This window comes from Manis javanica, chromosome 10 (genome assembly GCF_040802235.1).
Source record: "Manis javanica isolate MJ-LG chromosome 10, MJ_LKY, whole genome shotgun sequence".
Taxonomy (NCBI): Eukaryota; Metazoa; Chordata; class Mammalia; order Pholidota; family Manidae; genus Manis; species Manis javanica.
In genome coordinates, this window is record NC_133165.1 from 46,631,462 (window position 1) to 46,649,820 (window position 18,359).

Genomic DNA, 18,359 nt, shown 5'->3' on the forward strand with positions numbered 1-18,359 from the left:
CTCCCTGCTCCTTTTCTCTTCCTCCTGCCAGTGAGCTGGGGTGGGGGAAGGGCTTGGGTCCTGCCAGATTAAGGCTTTTGTTTGTTACCCTGTTTCATGAGGTCTGCTCTGTTCTCCAGGTGTATGCAGTCTGGTGCAACCTTCTTTACTGTTGCTGGTTTAGGCTTACTTGTATTAACTATATTTTTGTCCTATATGTGATTTTCAGAGGAGTTCTCCATTTCACCTCTCATGCCACCATCTTGAATTGATCTCAGGGGTAAAACATTTTAGACCAAGAAAAGAAGCCAGAGGCCACCAAAAATCTTTTGTATGATTCTTTGTTGAAATCAGAAGGAAAATTATGGGAAGATCCCTACGCAAAGTTAAAGGATGATTTCTTTTTGCAAATATGGCAGATGAGTGGCTGATGCCTGTGCTGCCCAGATAGTCCTTACACACTGACAGCAGAAAGATATGCAGCCCCAAAGAAAAATGGCAAAGGGTATGAAGAAATGAAGAAAAAGAGAAGCAAATCCAAACACCAAATAAATAAATGAAAGATGTGCAACCTCATGAGTGACTAGGGAAAGGCAAATTAAAGTCCCAAAGAGGTAGCACTTTATACCCAGCAAGTTGGCAAAAATTGGCGGGGTTTGGGGGAAAGCATACTCTCATATATTGCTGATGGAAATGTAGATTGCTAACATCTCTTTTTGAGGGCAATCCGGCAATATCCCATAATATTTTTTGCAAGATTTCAATAATTTTACTTGTTAGGCACCCTTTGTAGGGCAATGCCAGGAGAATGTGGGCCACCAAAACAGGAGAGTAAAACAAGTGAGAGAAGCTTAATTCAATGCAGGAACAGGAGCTCCAGGATAGAAAAGAGGAGGAAGGACTCCTCAGGGAAATGGCTTCCTCTCTTCCTGCTCTCTTTCCTATTGGGGACAGACCCTCAGATGATACTGTGTAGAAGGTCCAAAGAGTGGTGGGTTCATATGGAGCAGTCTAGGGGATTCTAACCGAGATTTTCTTCAAGAAGATTACATTTCTTAACTGCTTAATCCAACTGAACATCTTGAGAAATGGTTTAAACCACTGGTGGAGATTTGGGGGTTTAATTAATAATAAATATATAGATTATTCTAAGCAAATAAAAAAGAAAATTTAAAGTTTTGCAGAAGGGAAAGGTAATAATTTACCACATGGCTCTGCTCTGAGTAGAGTTTACATGTCATAACTTCCCTAAGATTTTTGGATGGACAGATTAATGTTTTTCATCAAATTTAGGAAGTTTTCAGCCATTACTCTTCAGATTGTTTCCTGCCCTAGAAAATTGCTAAAGGATGATTATTGTAGCGGGGTTTACAGCAGCAAAAACTAGAAGCAAAGTGAATCTCCTTCCAAAAGGAGATGGTTGAACAAAGTGCACTAATATCGCACTTGAAATTAGCATGGCGAGTCGAGTCGTCATTCCTTGGCCCCATGTGGCCATCAGCCTCACTGCTCCTGCTCTGCGCCGCCTGCCCACAGGACGGCCTGAAAGCAGATCTACTACTTGGACAAGTACTTCAACGAGGACTACAAGTACTGGCATGTCATGTTACCCAGAGAACTTTCCAAACAGGTACTCAAAACCCATCTGATGTCTGAAGAGGACCAGAGAAGACTTGGTGTCCAACAGAGTCTTGGCTGGGTTTGTTACATGATTCATGAGCCAGAACAACATAGTCTTCTCTTTAGATGACTCCTTCCAAAAGATAAAAAAAAAATGAAGTGTACCTGGGGATTGTCAATTAAATCTTTTTCAAATGTAATGTATATGTGTATATAAGGTAGTATTTGATGAATACTTGAAAAATGTACAAATCATTCATCCATACCTGTGCATGAGCTGTATTCTTCAGAGCAACAGAGCTCAGTTAAATGCAGCTACAAGTAGGTTACAGTAAAGTGTTCAGACATATTTTTTCCAGTGGGTTTTTCTCTTAATATAAGTGTCTGTTTGACTCTATATGTTATTTTTTGAAAGTTTGTATGTTGCATTAAAAAAATTAACATGGCAGGAAGAGCCAAGACGGTGGTGTGAATAGAGCAGTGGAAATCTCCTCTCAAAACAAATATATTTTTGAAAATACAACAAATACAACTATTCCTAAAAGAGAGACCAGTGGATACAGTACAACAGCCAGGCTACATCTACATCTGTGAGAACTCAGCATCTCACGAAGGGGGTAAGATACAAGCCATGGCCCGGCAGGACCCAAGCACTCCCCCCACCCCAGCACCCTGACAGGAGGAGAGGAGTTGGAGTGGAGAGGGAGTGAAAGCCCAGGACTGCTAAACAATCAGCTCTAGTAATCTGCACTGGGAGCACAGACACACAGTGCATAGTGTGCTGGATATTAGAGAAATGGAAAGGCAAAATCTGTGAGTGGTTCCCCACAACTGGCTACCCTGGGACAAAAGAAAAGAGAGTGCTTTTTGAAAGTCTTAAAGGGACAGGGACCTCACAGCTGGATAGAATCATCCTGGCACACTCAGCCCAGCAGCTGGGAATCCCAGGGAACTACAGGCACCCTAACCCCCTGGGTGGCAGTGCAGCTCTGAAGCCCCTCACAGTGATAAGCGGCCTGTCTGTTGTTGTTCCCCTGGCTGGAGCAGCCCCTGACACAGTGGCGCATTAGCATGAGAGTGGCCACGCAAGCCCGCAGTGGTGGTGAGTGGCCTGGGAGTGGCCGTGCCCCCAGCAGCCACCCAGAATCTCCCTCTGTGTGCAACCACCCGGGGCAGACCCAAAGGCTGCTGCCAGCACACAGCTGCCTGGTGCAGGCAGAGAAAACCAGGGTAAGGTGCAAAGGGGCGCCATTCTTGCAGGAGAGCACATCTGGTGCACCAGCCACTCCCCGCAGGACTCTGGGCTACCCTGATGGCAGCCCCGCCCACAGCAGCATAGGGGATTAATCCAGAGGCTGCTCCAGGAGTGCAGGTAACCAACACAGGCAGTGGAGAAGGCCAAGGGGAACAGAAAACAGGAAAGGACTTTGTTATCCCAGCTGACACATGCACTACCTGCATACAGCTACCTCTATCACCATGAAAAGGCAGAAGAATTTGGTCCAGTCCAGAATTACCCAGAAAACCCCTGAGAGAGGGCCTGAGGGGATAGAGTTATCCAATCTTCCTGAAAAATAATTCAAAATAAAGGTCATAACCATGCTGATGGACCTGCATAGAAATATGCAAGAGCTAAAGGAGCAAGTAGGGAGGGAGAATACAAAACTAAAACAATCTCTGGAAGGACTTAAGAGCAGGCTGGATGAGGTGCAAGAGGCTGTTAATGGAATAGAAATCAGAGAACAGTAATACAGAGAAGCTGAGGCAGAGAGAGACAAAAGGATCTCCAGGAATGAAAGAATATTAAGAGAATGATGTGACCAATCCAAACGCAACAATATTCGCATTACAGGGGAAGAAGAAGAAGAAAGAAGAAGAAAAAGAAGGAGAAGGAGAAGAAGGAGAAGGAGAAGGAGAAGGAGAAGGAGAAGGAGAAGGAGAAGGAGAAGGAGAAGGAGAAGGAGAAGGAGAAGGAGAAGGAGAAGGAGAAGGAGAAGGAGAAGGAGAAGGAGAAGGAGAAGGAGAAGGAGAAGGAGAAGGAGAAGGAAGAAGAAGAAGAAGAAGAAGGAGAAGAAGAAGGGAGAAAAAGGGATAGAAAGTGTATTTGAAGAAATAATTGCTGAAAATGACCCCAAACTGGGGGAGGAAATAGTCCCTCAGAACATGGAAACCCACAGAACTCCCAACACAAGGGACCCAAGGAGGACAACACCAAGACATATAATAATTGAAATGGCAAAGACCAAAGACAAGGACAGAGTATTGAAGGCAGCCAGAGAGAGAAAAAACATCACCTACAAAGGAGAACCCATAAGGCTATAACCAGACTTCTCAACAGAAACCCTACAGGCCAGAAGAGAATGGCATGATATATTTAATGCAATGAAACAGAAGGGCCTTGAACCAAGAATACTGTATCCAGCACGATTATCATTTAAATATGAAGGAGGGATTAAACAATTCCCAGACAAGCAAAAGTTGAGGGAATTTGCCTCCCACAAACCACCTCTACAGGGTATGTTAGAGGGACTGCTCTAGATGGCAGCACTCCTAAGGCTAAATAGATGTCACCAGAGAAAATAAAATCACACCAAAGAAAGCAGACCAACCACATACTAACTAAAGGCAAAAAACAAAATCAACTACTCACAAAAGCAGTCAGAAGAAACCCCAAAGAGTACAGAATAAAACACCTAACATATAAAGAATGGAGGAGGAAGAATAAAAAGGGAGAGAAATAAAGACTCATCAGAATGTGTGTTTATAATAGTTTAATAAGAGAGTGAAGTTAGATGACTAGATAGTAAAGAAACTACCCTTGAACCTTTGGTAACCACGAATCTAAAGCCTGCAATGGCAATAAGTACGTATCTTTCAATAATCACCCTAAATGTAAATGGACTGAATGCACCAATCAAAAGACACTGAGTAACAGAATGGATAAAAAAGCAAGACCCATCTATATGCTGCTTACAAGAGACTCACCTCAAACCCAAAGACATACACAGACTAAAAGTCAAGGGATGGAAAAAGATATTTAATGCAAACAATAGGGAGAATAAAGCAGGTGTTGCAGTACTTGTATTAGACAAAATACACTTCAAAACAAAGAAAGTAACAAGAGATTAAGAAGGACATTACATAATGATAAGGGGATCAGTCAACAAGAGGATATAGCACCAATACAGAAGCACCAACATATGGAAACACATACTGACAGAATTAAAAGAGGAAATAGAATGCAATGCATACATTCTAGGAGACTTCAACAAACCACTCACTCCAAAGGACAGATCCACCAGACAGAAAATAAATAAGGATGCAGAGGCACTGAACAACACACTAGAACACATGGACTTAACAGACATCTACAGAACTCTACACCCCAAAGCAGAAGGATACACATTCTTCTCAAGTGCCCATGGAACATTTTCCATACACTAGTGGAATAGACCACATACTAGACCACAAAAAGAGCCTCAGTAAATTAAAAAAGACTGAAATTCTACCAACCAACTTCTCAGATCACAAAGGCATAAAACTAGAAATAAATTGTACAAAGAAAACAAAAAGGCTCACAAACACATGGAGGCTTAACAACATGCTTCTAAATAATCAATGGATCAGTGACCAAATTAAAACAGATATCAAGCAATATATGGACACAAATGACAATGACAGCATAAAGCCCCAACTTCTAGGTGAAGCAGCAAAGGCAGTTCTAACAGGAAAGTATGTAGCAATCCAGGCCTATTTAAAGAAGGAAGAACAATCCCAAATGAATAGTCTAAAGACACAATTATAGAAACTGGAGAAAGAAGAACAAATGAGGCCCAAAGTCAGCAGAAGGAGGGACATAATAAAGATCAGAGAAGAAATAAATACAGTTGAGAGGAATAAAAAAAAAGAAAGAATTAATGAAACCAAGAGCTGCTTCTTTGAGAATATAAACAAAACAGATAAGCCCCTAGCCAGACTTATCAAGAAAAAAGGAGATTCTACACACATAAACAGAATCAGAAATGAGAAAGGAAAAATCGTTACAGAAACCACAGAAATACAAAGAATTATTAGAGAATACTATGAAGAATTATAATCTAACAAGTTGGATAACCTAGAAGAAGTGTGTAACTTCCTAGAAAAATACAACCTTCCAAAGACTGACCAAGGAAGAAACAAAATCTAAACAGACCAATTACCAGCAAAGAAATTGAATCAGTAGTCAAAAAACTACCCAAGAACAAAACCTCTGGACCAGATGGATTCACAGCTGAATTTTATCAGACATATAGAGAAGACATAATACCTATTCTCCTTAAAGTTTTCTAAGAAACAGAAGAGGAGGGAATACTTCCAAACTCATTATATGAAGCCAGCATCACTCTAATACCAAAACCAGGCAAAGACCCCACCAGAAAATAAAATTATAGATCAATATCCCTGATGAACATAGATGCAAAAATACTCAACAAAATATTAGCAAACCAAGTTCAAAAATACATCAAGAAGATCATACACCATGATCAAGTGGGATTCATCTCAGGGATGCAAGGATGGTACAACATTCGAAAATCCATCAACATCATCCACCACATCAACAAAAAGGACAGAAAACACATGATCATTTCCATAGACGCTGAAAAAGCATTAAACAAAATTCAACATCCCTTCATGATAAAAACTCTCAACAAAATGGGAATACAGGGCAAGTACCTCAGCATAATAAAGGCCATATATGACAAACCCACAGCCAACATTATACTTAATAGTGAGAAGCTGAAAACTTTTCCTCTAAGATCGGGAACAAGACAAGGATGCCCACTCTCCCCACTGTTATTCAACATAGTACTGGAGGTCCTATCCATGGCAATTAGACAAAACAAAGAAATACAAGGAATCCAGATTGGTAAAGAAGAAGTTAAACTGTCACTATTTCCAGATGACATGATATTGTAAATAAAAAACCCTAAAGACTCCACTCCAAAGCTATTAGAACTGATATCGGAATATAGCAAAGTTGCAGGATACAAAATTAACACACAGAAATTTGTGGCTTTCCTATACACTAACAATGAACTAATAGAAAGAGAAATCAGGAAAATAACTCCAATCACAATCGAATCAAAAATAATAAAATACATAGGAATAAACCTAACCAAGGATGTGAAAGACATATACCCTGAAAACTATAAGACACTCTTTTTATTTATTTATTTATTTATTTATTTATTTATTATTTTGGTATCATTAATCTACAATTACAGAAAGAACATTATGTTTACTAGGTTCCCCCCTTCACCAAATTCCCCCCACATACTCCTTCACAGTCACTGTCCATCTGCAGAGTAAGATGCTGTAAATTCACTACTTGTCTTCTCTGTGTTGCACAGCCCTCCCCGTGCCCCCCACGCACTATACATGCTAATCATAATGCCCTCTTTCTTGTTCCCCGCCCTTATCCCTTCCTTCCCACCCATCATCGTCCCCAGTCCCTTTCCCTTTGATAACTATTAGTCCATTCTTGGGTTCGGTGATTCTGCTGCTGTTTTGTTCCTTCAGTTTTCCTTTGTTCTTATACTCCACATATGAGTGAAATCATTTGGTACTTGTCCATTTCTGCCTGGCTTATTTCACTGAGCATAATACCCTCTAGCTCCATCCATGTTGTTGTGAATGGTAGGATCGTTTTTTTCTTATGGCTGAGTAATATTCCATTGTGTATATGTACCACATCTTCTTTATCCATTCATCTACTGATGGACATTAAGGTTGCTTCCATATCTTGGCTATTGTAAATAGTGCAGCGATAAACATAGGGGTGCATCTGTCTTTTTCAAACTGGAGTGCTGCCTTCTTAGGGTAAATTCCTAGGAGTGGAATTCCTGGGTCAAATGGTATTTCTATTTTGAGCTTTTAGAGGAACCTCCATACTGCTTTCCACAATGATTGAACTAATTTACATTCCCACCAGCAGTGTAGGAGGGTTCCCCTTTCTCCACAACCTCGCCATTTGTTGTTGTTTGTCTTTTTGATGATGGTGATCCTTACTGGTGTGAGGTGATATCGCATTTTGGTTTTAATTTGCATTTCTCTGATGATTAGCAGTGTGGAACATCTTTTCATGTGCCTGTTGGCATCTGGATTTCTTCTTTAGAGAACAGTCTATTAAGCTCCTCTGCCCATTTTTTAATTGGATTATTTGTGAGCTCTTTATATATTTTGGATGTCAAGCCTTTATCAGAACTGTCATTTATGAATATATTCTCCCATACTGCAGGGTACCTTTTTGTTCTATTGATGGTGTCCTTTGCTGTACAGAAGCTTTTTAGTTTGATATAGTCCCATTTGTTCATTTTTGCCTTTGTTTCCCTTGCCCAGGGAGATGTGTTCATGAAGAAGTCACTCATGTTTATGTCCATGAGATTTTTGACTATGTTTTTTTCTAAGAGTTCTATGGTTTCATGACTTATATTCAGGTCTTTGATCCATTTCGAATTTACTTTAGTGTATGGGGTTAGACAGTGATCCAGTTTCATTCTCTTACATGTAGCTGTTCAATTTTGCCAGCACCATCTTTTGAAGAGACTGTCCTTTCCCCATTGTATGTCCATGGCTCCTTTATCGTATATTAATTGGCCATTTATGTTTGGGTTAATGTCTGGAGTCTCTATTCTGTTCCACTGGTCTGTGGCTCTGTTCTTGTCCCAGTACCAAATTGTCTTGATTACTGTGGCTTTGTAGTAGAGCTTGAAGTTAGGGAGCGAGATCCCCCCCACTTTATTCTTCCTTCTCAGGATTGCTTTGGCTATTTGGTGGTTCCATATGAATTTTTGAACTATTTGTTCCAGTTCATTGAAGAATGCTGTTGGTAATTTGATAGGGATTGCATCGAATATGTATACTGCTTTGGGCAGGATGGCCATTTTGACGATATTAATTCTTCCCAGCCAGGAGCATGGGAAGAGTTTCCATTTGTCAGTGACCTCTTTAATTTCTCTTAAGAGTGTCTTGTAGTTTTCAGGGTATAGGTCTTTCACTTCCTTGGTTAGGTTTATTCCTGCATATTTTATTCTTTTTGATGCTATTGTGAATGGAATTCTTTTCTTGATTTCTCTTTCTATTAGTTCATTGTTAGTGTATAGGAAAGCTACAGATTTCTGTGTGCTAATTTTGAATCCTGCAACTTTGCTGAATTCTGATATTAGTTCCAGTAGTTTTGCAGTGGAGTCTTGAGGGTTTTTTATGTACAATATCATGTCATCTGCAAATAGTGACAGTTTGACTTCTTCTTTACCAATCAGGATTCCTTGTATTTCTTTGTGTTGTCTGATTGCTGTGGCTAGGACCTCCAGTACTATGTTGAATAGCAGTGGGGAGAGTGGGCATCCCTGTCTTGTTCCCGATCTCAGAGGAAAATCTTTTTCAGTATGATGTTAGCTGTGGGTTTATCATATATGGCCTTTATTATGTTGAGGTACTTCCCCTCTATGCCCATTTTGTTGAGAGTTTTTGTCATGAACGGATGCTGAATTTTGTCGAATGGTTTTTCAGCATCTATGGAGATGATCATGTGGTGTTTGTCCTTCTTTTTGTTGATGTGGTGGATGATGTTGATGGATTTTCGAATGTTATACCATCCTTGCATCCCTGGGATGAATCCCACTTGGTCATGGTGTATGATCCTCTTGATGTATTTTTGAATTCGGTTTGCTAATATTTTGTTGAGTATTTTTGCATCTACGTTCATCAGGGATATTGGTCTGTAGTTTTCTTTTTTGGTGAGGTCATCACCTGGTTTTGGTATTAGGGTGATGTTGGCTTCACAGAATGAGTTTGGGAGTGTTCCCTCCTCTTCTATATTTTGGAAAACTTTAAGAAGAATGGGTATTATGTCTTCTCTGTATGTCTGATAAAATTCTGAGGTAAATCCATCTGGCCCGGGGGTTTTGTTCTTGGGTAGTTTTTTGATTACCGATTCAATTTCGTTGCTGGTAATTGGTCTGTTTAGATTTTCTGTTTCTTTCTGGGTCAGTCTTGGAAGGTTGTATTTTTCTAGGAAGTTGTCTATTTCTCCTAGGTTTTCCAGCTTGTTAGCATATAGGTTTTCATAGTATTCTCTAATAATTCTTTGTATTTCTGTGGGGTCCGTTGTGATTTTTCCTTTCTCATTTCTGATTCTGTTGACATGTGTTGACACTCTTTTTCTCTTAATAAGTCTGGCTAGAGGCTTATCTATTTTGTTTATTTTCTCAAAGAACCAGCTTTTGGTTTCATTGATTTTTTTCTATTGTTTTATTCTTCTCAATTTTATTTATTTCTTCTCTGATCTTTATTATGTCCCTCCTTATGCTGACCTTAGGCCTCATTTGTTCTTCTTTTTCCAATTTCGATAATTGTGACATTAGACTATTCATTTGGGATTGGTCTTCCTTCTTTACATATGCCTGGATTGCTGTATACTTTCCTCTTAAGACTGCTTTTGCTTCGTCCCACAGAAGTTGAGGCTTTGTGTTGTTGTTGTCATTTGTTTCCATATAATGCTGAATCTCCATTTTAATGTGGTCGTTGATCCATTGATTGTTTAGGAGCATGTTGTTAAGCCTCCATGTGCTTGTGAGCCTTTTTGCTTTCTTTGTACAATTTATTTCTAGTTTTATACCTTTGTGGTCTGAAAAGTTGGTTGGTAGGATTTCAATCTTTTGGAATTTACTGAGGCTCTTTTTGTGGCCTAGTATGTGGTCTATTCTGGAGAGTGTTCCATGTGCACTTGAGAAGAAGGTGTATTCTGTTGCTTTTGGATGTAGAGTTCTATAGATGTCTATTAGGTCCATCTGTTCTAGTTTGTTGTTCAGTGCCTCTGTGTCCTTACTTATTTTCTGTCTGGTGGATCTGTCCTTTGGAGTGAGTAGTGTGTTAACGTCTTCCAGAATGAATGCATTGTGTTCTATTTCCTCCTTTAATTCTGTTAGTATTTGTTTCACATATGCTGGTGCTCCTATATTGGGTGCATAAATGTTTATAATGGTTATATCCTCTTGTTGGACTGACCCCTTTATCATTATGTAATGTCCTTCTTTATCTCTTGTTACTTTGTTTATTTTGAAGTGTATTTTATCTGATACTAGTAATGCAACACCTGCTTTTTTCTCTCCATTGTTTGTGTGAAATATCTTTTTCCATCCCTTGACTTTTAATCTGTGCATGTCTTTGGGTTTGAGGTGAGTCTCTTGTAAGCAGCATATAGATGGGTCTTGCTTTTTTATCCATTCTATTACTCAGTGTCTTTTGATTGGTGCATTCAGTTCATTTACATTTAGTGTGATTATTGAAAGATACGTACTTATTGCCATTGCAGGCTTTAGATTTGTGGTTACCAAAGGTTCAAGGTTAGGTTGTTTACTACCTTACTGTCTGACTTAACTCTCTTACTGAGCTGTTATAAAAATAGTCTGATGATTATTTCTTTCCCTTCTTTTTCCTCCTCCTCCATTCTTCATATGTTGGATGTTTTGTTCTGTGTGCTCCGATCTAGAGCAGTCCCTCTAAGATACCCTGTAGAGGTGGTTTGTGGGAGGCAAATTCCCTCAACTTTTGCTTGTCTGGGAATTGTTTAAACCCTCCTTCATATTTAAATGATAATCGTGCTGGATACAGTATCCTTGGTTCAAGATCCTTCTGTTTCATTGCATTAAATATATCATACCATTCTCTTCTGGCCTGTAAGGTTTCTGTTTAGAAGTCTGATGATAGCCTGATGGGTTTTCCTTTATAGGTGACCTTTTTTCTCTCTCTGGCTGCCTTTAATACTCTGTCTTTGTCCTTGATCTTTGCCATTTTAATTATTATGTGTCTTGGTGTTGTCCTCTTTGGGTCCCATCTCTCAGGAGTTCTGTGTGCCTCTGTAGTCTGAGCAACTATTTCTTCCCCCAGTTTGGGGAAGTTCTCAGCAATTATTTCTTCAAAGACACTTTCTGTCCCTTTTTCTCTCTCTTCTTCTGGTCCCCCTATAATACGGATATTGTTCCTTTTGGATTGGTCACACACTTCTCTTAATATTGTTTCATTTCTGGAGATCCTTTTATCTCTCTCTGCATCATCTTCCATGCGTTCCTGTTCTCTGGTTTCTATTCCATCAATGGCCTCTTGCATCTTATCCATTCTGCTTATAAATCCTTCCAGACTTTGTTTCATTTCTGTAATCTCCCTCTGGACGTCATCCATTAGCTCTTGCATATTTCTCTGCAGCTCTGTCAGCATGTTTATGATTTTTATTTTGAATTCTTTTTCAGGGAGACTGGTTAGGTCTGCCTCTGCAGATCCTTTCTGAGGTGTTGTTTGAACTATCTTGGACTGGACTAAATTTTTTTGCCTTTTCATGGTGATAGCAGTGGCTGTAGGCAGGTTGCAGGTGTGTCAGCTGGGAGAAGAAAGTCCTTTCCTGCTTGCTGGATACCTTGCCCTTCTTCGCTGCCTGTGATGGTTACCCGCACTCCTGGAGCAGCCACCAGGTTAGTCCCCTAAGCTGCTGTGGGTGGGGTCTTCGTCAGAGCAGCACGGAGCCCTGCGGTGAGTGGCAGGCACGCCAGGTGCACTCCTCCGTGCTAGCAGCACTCCTGCTGGGCAGCTGTGTGGCAGCAGCGGTGTTTGGGTCTGGCCCGGGTGGCTGTTCATTGGGCTGGGATTCCGGTCAGCTGCTGGGAGCGTGTCTGCTCCCTTTGGCTCCGCTGCAGGTGTGCGCGGTCCTCTACTGGGCTCCTCTGGCTTCACTGCCGCTGGTGCACATGAGCCGCATCCGGGCTGTTGGGTCACACCTCTGTGGGCTTGCACAAACCTTTCCTGGTCCGTCTGGCGCCGCTGGCATGTGGATCTGCTCCTGGTCCCTTCCGGCGCTGCCGTCCACAGCACGCACTCCCACTCTCCCGCTACTGGGCTGGTGTGTCGGGGTCCACACCAGTTGGAGGAACGACTGGCAGGCTGCTTAGTGCCGTGAGCAGCTTCAGAGCTGCACTACCTCCCCGGGGCTTAGGGTGCCTAAGTTTCCCCGAGATTCCCAACTGCTGGCTATGTGAGCCGTGACAACTCTGTCCAGCTATGGGGTCCCTGTCTCCTTAAGACTTGCAGAAAGCACTCGCTTTTCTTGTGTCTCAGGGGTGCCGGTTGCAGGGACCTGCCCACAGGGTTTGCTTTTCCATTTCTCTAATATCCAGCACCCCGTGCACCTTGTATCTGCATTCGGGTGCGGATTTCTAGAGCTGTTTGTTTAGCAGTCCTGGGCTTTTACTCCCTCCCCATTCCGACTCCTTTATTCCCGCTGGGTTTTGGGGTGGGGGAGCATTCGGGTCCCACCTGGCCGCAGCTTTTATCTTACCCCCTTCGTGTGATGTTGAGCTCTCGCAGATGTAGATGTATCCTGGCTGTTGTACTGCATCCACTGTTGTCTCTTTTAGGAATAGTTGTATTTATTGTATTTTCATAAATATATATGTTTTGCGGAGGAGATTTCCTCTGAACTACTAATGCCGCCATCTTCCCGTGATCCTAAAATATTCTTAACCAAATTCTTGGGTAGGAATCATTTTCCCTCTGACCTAGTTTGGATGGATTCCCCACCCCCCACCTTTTCTTTCCTTATTTTTTCCCTATTTTTTTCCCCTTACCCCCATTTCATAGGTAATTATGTAACCTACTTAATGCCAGTTTTCCTCTATGGAAAGTGAGCTTCAGAGGAAAGAGATTGCTTGTCTTGTCTACTGCTGTATCCTTGGCCCCTAAATAATATTGAGCATTCATTCATTCAACAAATCATTCTAGAGTTCCTGTCATGTGCCAGACATGGGGGGTGGGAGGTGGAGGAGCAGTTTGCCAAACACAATTCTGCTCTTATGGAACTTCCATTATAGTGGGGAAGATGGAGAGCAAGCAAAAACATAGCATTGTGAGTGGTGGTGAGCCTTAAGTGTGATGAAGCAGGGTAAGGGGCTTCTGCTCCAAGAAGTTTCCTCTAATCTCTTGGCTTTTGAGCAAGGACCTGAAGGAAGGGGGCTCCAGGGAGATTTGGGAAAGCCCAGGCCCTGAAGGGAAAGCATGCTTGGCTATCTGAGGGTTCAGTATGGCTTGGAGGCAGCACAGGGGAGAGGAGGAGGGGAAGTGGCCTTGGAGACCTGTAAGGACTTCAGCTTTGATTTGGGGTGATATAGGGAGCAGGTGAAGGGTTTTGAACAGAGTGACAGATCTTATGTATGAAAAACCCACTCTGGCTGCTATACCATGAAGAGGTTAAGGTGAGAGAGCTGGGAGGCCAGTGAGGAGCTCTTGCAGGCCAGGCAGGGACGGCTGTGTCCAGAGGGAACAATGCAGGAAGCGAGCGGGTAGACCTGGATTTGAAGAATTGTTCCATTGATTATAAATTAATAAATATTTGCTGAATGAAGGGTGAATGCTGACACCCCCTACAGCTTGTGCCAACTCCCCTGGCTTTAAAACTTCCACTTTGCCTGTTGCCTCTAAGTCTCAGGCACTGCCCATTCAGCTTCATCCCACCTTGGCAGGCCCTGGCACTCAGAGAACTCCTAATCCTCTGCTCTCTGTCGCCAGGGTGCTCCTGGCACCTCCAAATGTGATGGGCTTCACGGTTACATTCCCAGCACCCAGGCTTATGTGTCTGTCTCCATCATCAGATTGTTGACTGCCCGAGGACAGGGATCCCATCTGCCTGCTCACTGCCATGTTCCTGGTCCCTAGCCAGAAGCCCAGGACATAGAATGTGGTTGGTGAGTATTTGCTGAGTGGAACTGGATGAATTGGCCTACTCTATTCCTCTGGGCTTTTGTTTCTATTTTCTGCCCAGTCTGAAAGGCTCCAAACAGGAGCTGGACTCCAGGCCGGGGCCGACTCCCTGCCCCTTCCCCTAGAACCTGGGTGCTTGTTCCGTTTGCCCTCGGGTCCTACTCAGGCCTACTGAGAGGTCACAGGAGGCCTGGAGGAGCTGCCCTCAGACTCTGTAGGTCCCACCTTAGAACATTTGTAGGTTTTGAGAGTAATTCTGCATGTCCCCCTCCCTACTCCATATCTGAGACCAGACAGACACAAAATGTATCAAAATGTGGTAATTTTTCTAAACTTTATTTTATAGCAATTGTCATGATTAGAGAAGTAAATAACACATTTAAAAACCTTCTCAGGGCCAAAGGATACCAGAGTATTTACAAACACATGGTGGTGGTGGGGTGGCAATACATGAAGGTCTGGGGCTAGGGGGCTGATGCTGATGCCAGCCACCATGACTGTCCCGATTGCCACAACATGGACTCAGGGAATATTGGCAGCCTTGGGGCTCTGCTCAACGGGACTGATGGGAGACCCTCTAGCTAACCCGTGGCCCTGCCTTCCATCCAGGAGGTTCCCCATGCCCCACAGGCCAGCTCAGAGGGCCTCTGGGAAGCACCGAAGGACAAGGGGCGGTGTGGGGGCACAGGGGCTGGGACAGAGGTTGGGATGACCCAGCCTGCCAGGGGTTGGACAGACACACATGCGCACACACCACACACTCACACACAACCTTCACAGAAGACTCGCATGGGAGGGGGATTTTTTGTCTTCTCTAAGTCTTCATTCTATGGTGTTATTAATTTTTTGCTATTTATTTTCGTTTCTTCGACAGTGACATATACTGAGGTAAACATCTGTGACCAACACCTCTCCTAAAGGGCAAAGGGTCCCAAACCAACCAGTAAAGGCGGAGGTGGTGGCAGCAGGGTCCTGACAGTGAAGGAGCAGACCTGGTTTCAGTCCTGCTTCCACATCAGGCCGTCACTGCCCCTCTGTGCCTCTGAACATGGGGGCTGGGCTACATAACTACAGTCCCTTCCCAACTCTAACATCCTAGATACTACGATGAGGGAAAAACTCCCGAACAGGATCTTCACAGAGAGAAAGAGAGAGAGGGTGCACGGTGAGGGACATCTACTTGGAATCTCGCTTCCTCGTTATTGCAGGAGACAGGATGTCAAGAGGCCTAAGGCAAAAAGAGAAGTTGAGGCTGGGAGAGGCAGCCAGGGGCTCCAGGTGGGTTGGGGGCAGTGATGGGGGCCTTCACAGACATGACCCTTGGTGGGAGGAGGGGTTTGCTACTTACCTGGCATGTGGAGGGCCCCTGTGTCCACTGGAGAGGTGGGTCTCAAGGGGGAGGGGGCACACCAAGGAGAGTGGGGCTAGGCCCTGGGGCAGCCGCACATTGTTTGTAAACTGGACCCGGGCAGGGCAGGGGGACCTATAGCCCTTTTGCGCGGTGGGAATGAGGGATGAGGGGGGCACAGGCTCCAGGCCAGAGGGTTCTTATCCCCCCTCTGATCATCCTGGCCCATCAGGGAGCCCCCCAAGTGACCAAGAAGCCCAGGAGGACCCTGGTAGATGTGGCCCAGGGCAGCAGAGGATGGGCACTGCCAAGCAGAGGGAGCAGCCTCACCCATGTTGAGGTTATTGCGGGGTCCCAGGCCTCCACAGAGAGTGCAGGGGTCATGGGAGAGCACTGCCAGAAGGTGGGTTCCTCTCTTCTGTTTTGCTGCCTCGGGTCCTGAACCAATCTGCAGGTGCCTCCTTGCCAGATTCCCTGAGGGGTATGATGAAGCACAGGCCTGGACACCCTCTGGCAGCTGCCTGGTGAGAATACTGGGATGGGGCAGTTACTGAGATGTCTGGATGCTGTCACTTAACATGTGAGACTACATGCACACATGCGCACTCTGCAGTCACAACGCACACACACCTATTCACACATGCACCCCCTCACATTTCCACAGCCTCCATTCTTAAACCCACAGCATTCTCACACCAACAGTGGCACACTCCACTACTCCAGAAACTTGGAAGATGTGGCGATGGGGTCAGCCCCAGGCTGACATGCTGGACCCCAGGAGAAATTCCTGGCACAAATCACCCTGCCACCAGTCAGAAGTCCAGCCATTGTGTCTGGACTGGGGCGGCAAGGTCTGAGAGGTTCCCTGAGCCTGGCTCTGGGCTCCTCACTCATGCCTAGGGATGCAGGGGAAACTGAGGCCCCTGCCCTGGGAGCCCTCTGTGAGGGAGGTGTCAGGACAATCCCTGTGGAGGAAGGGGAGGCCTACTAGAGCTCTACCGCTCAGTGACTGTGAGCCTCATGGAAAGGTGCCCTTTTGGGGGCTCAGTGTCTTCATCATGCGAATGGGTTGTGGGGGAGTCATTAGACTTTGGGGGCCTGAGCTTGCATGTGCACATACGTATACACACACACACATTTTTACATCCAGACATTTGCTACACTTTGCAGGGGCCTTGGCCTCTCCCCTTTGACCTCCCCTGCCCTCGGCTCATCGCCCTCCTCCCAGCCAGTGTCCAGGAGCCCTAAGCCCCTTCTCTGCCCCAGCATTTCAGTCCCTTTCTGTGCCCGTGGGTAGAGGGACTGCAGAGGTTAGGGTGGCCAGGAGGCAGGACCAGGGGTGGGACTGTGGGTAAAATCTGCCAGGGGGTACAAAGGGCCAGGTGCAAAAAGGTTCGGGGTTGTGTGTGGGAGTCTGCCTGCAAGCTCCCTTGCTTCTGGTGTGTGTGGGGGCCTCTGAATCCTCGGGTCTGTGAGGCTTGGCTCCTGTGGGCCAAGCCCCTACCCCAAAGGTAGAGCAAGAGGTCTTTTGGTGCCTATCTCAGCAGCCTGCTGTGGACAGGACGCCTGGGCCCACCATCCTGCCTAATCTACCACTACTCCCTCCTGCCCCCATGGGGGCTGGTCGGTTTTGCTGCGGCTGCTGCGCCTGCCTTGGCACGGGCCCAGGGCGGCTCCCCGCGCCCCGGCCTGGCTGCGTGCACAGCACCCCTGCCCACACAGCAGGGGCGACTCAGACGCAGATCTCAATGGCCGTGGCCAGCACCACCTGCCCTTTGCTCTTGTCCGGGCGGCCATCGGTCCTGCCGAGGAGCCCCGGAGGCGCTAGGCTGGCCTCGGGCACGGGCACCGGCACAGGCACGGGCCCAACCGCGGGGGGCGCGGGCCGGGAGCCGCTGCCGCTCTCGGTCAGCACCGTCCGCTTGAGCGGCCCAGGTGCCTCGAGGCGCAGCGACCCGGAGGCCTGCAGCCGGTCCCCCGCTGGCTTGCGCGCGCGGTGGGAGGGCCGGCGACGCAGCTCGGACGTGAGCTCGTGCTTGAGGAAGCGGAAGACCTCCTTGGCCGGCCCGCGGCGCTCAGGCTCGAGTGCCAGGAGGCGCTGGAACATGCGCAGCGCCGGCTCGGTGAAGCGGCGCCACTGCGAAGGCAGCCCCGGCAGGCGGCCCCGCTGCCAGCGCACGAACTCCTCAAAGAAGGCATCGGCGCCCGACGCCGCCTCCCACGGGAAGTTACCGGTGAGCACGCAGAAGATGAGCACGCCGAAGGCCCACACATCCACTCCCGTGTCCACAGCGAAGCCGTCGGCGCGGCCCGACTGGCACACCTCGGGTGCTGTGTATGGGATGGTGCCGCTGACGCGCTTCACGCGGCAGCCCACGCGGCGCGTCATGCCAAAGTCGGCTAGCTTCACGCGGCGGCACTCGTGGTCGAACAGCAGCACGTTCTCGGGCTTGATGTCGCGGTGCACCAGCTGCCGCCCGTGCATGAAGTCCAGCGCCAGGCCCAGTTGCTGCACGCAGCGCTTCACTGTGTCCTCGGGGAGCCCCACCTGGAGGCCGGGGATGGGACGGGAGCGGCGCTCAGGGGGCCGCTTCTGGTTCTCTTGCTGCCCCCGCCTGTGTCCTGG

At 45.8% G+C, this 18,359-nt stretch overlaps 1 protein-coding gene and 1 pseudogene across 4 annotated transcripts in view; one reads left to right on the forward strand and one right to left on the reverse strand.

The window, feature by feature from the left end:
• The first annotated feature begins 391 nt into the window (after positions 1-391).
• On the forward strand, positions 392-16,072 carry LOC108407642 (cyclin-dependent kinases regulatory subunit 2 pseudogene; annotated as a pseudogene).
• SBK1 (SH3 domain binding kinase 1) overlaps positions 14,706-18,359 on the reverse strand; it is a 69,532-nt gene continuing 65,878 nt past the window's right edge. For 3 of the 4 annotated variants that reach the window (XM_036992480.2, XM_036992481.2, XM_017677140.3), the window contains one exon: positions 14,706-18,281. In XM_036992480.2, coding sequence (XP_036848375.1) covers positions 17,466-18,281 — 816 coding nt within the window. In that variant the 3' untranslated portion in view covers positions 14,706-17,465. The remainder of the gene's footprint in view (positions 18,282-18,359) is intronic. The other variant, XR_001855779.3, reaches the window with a different exon arrangement.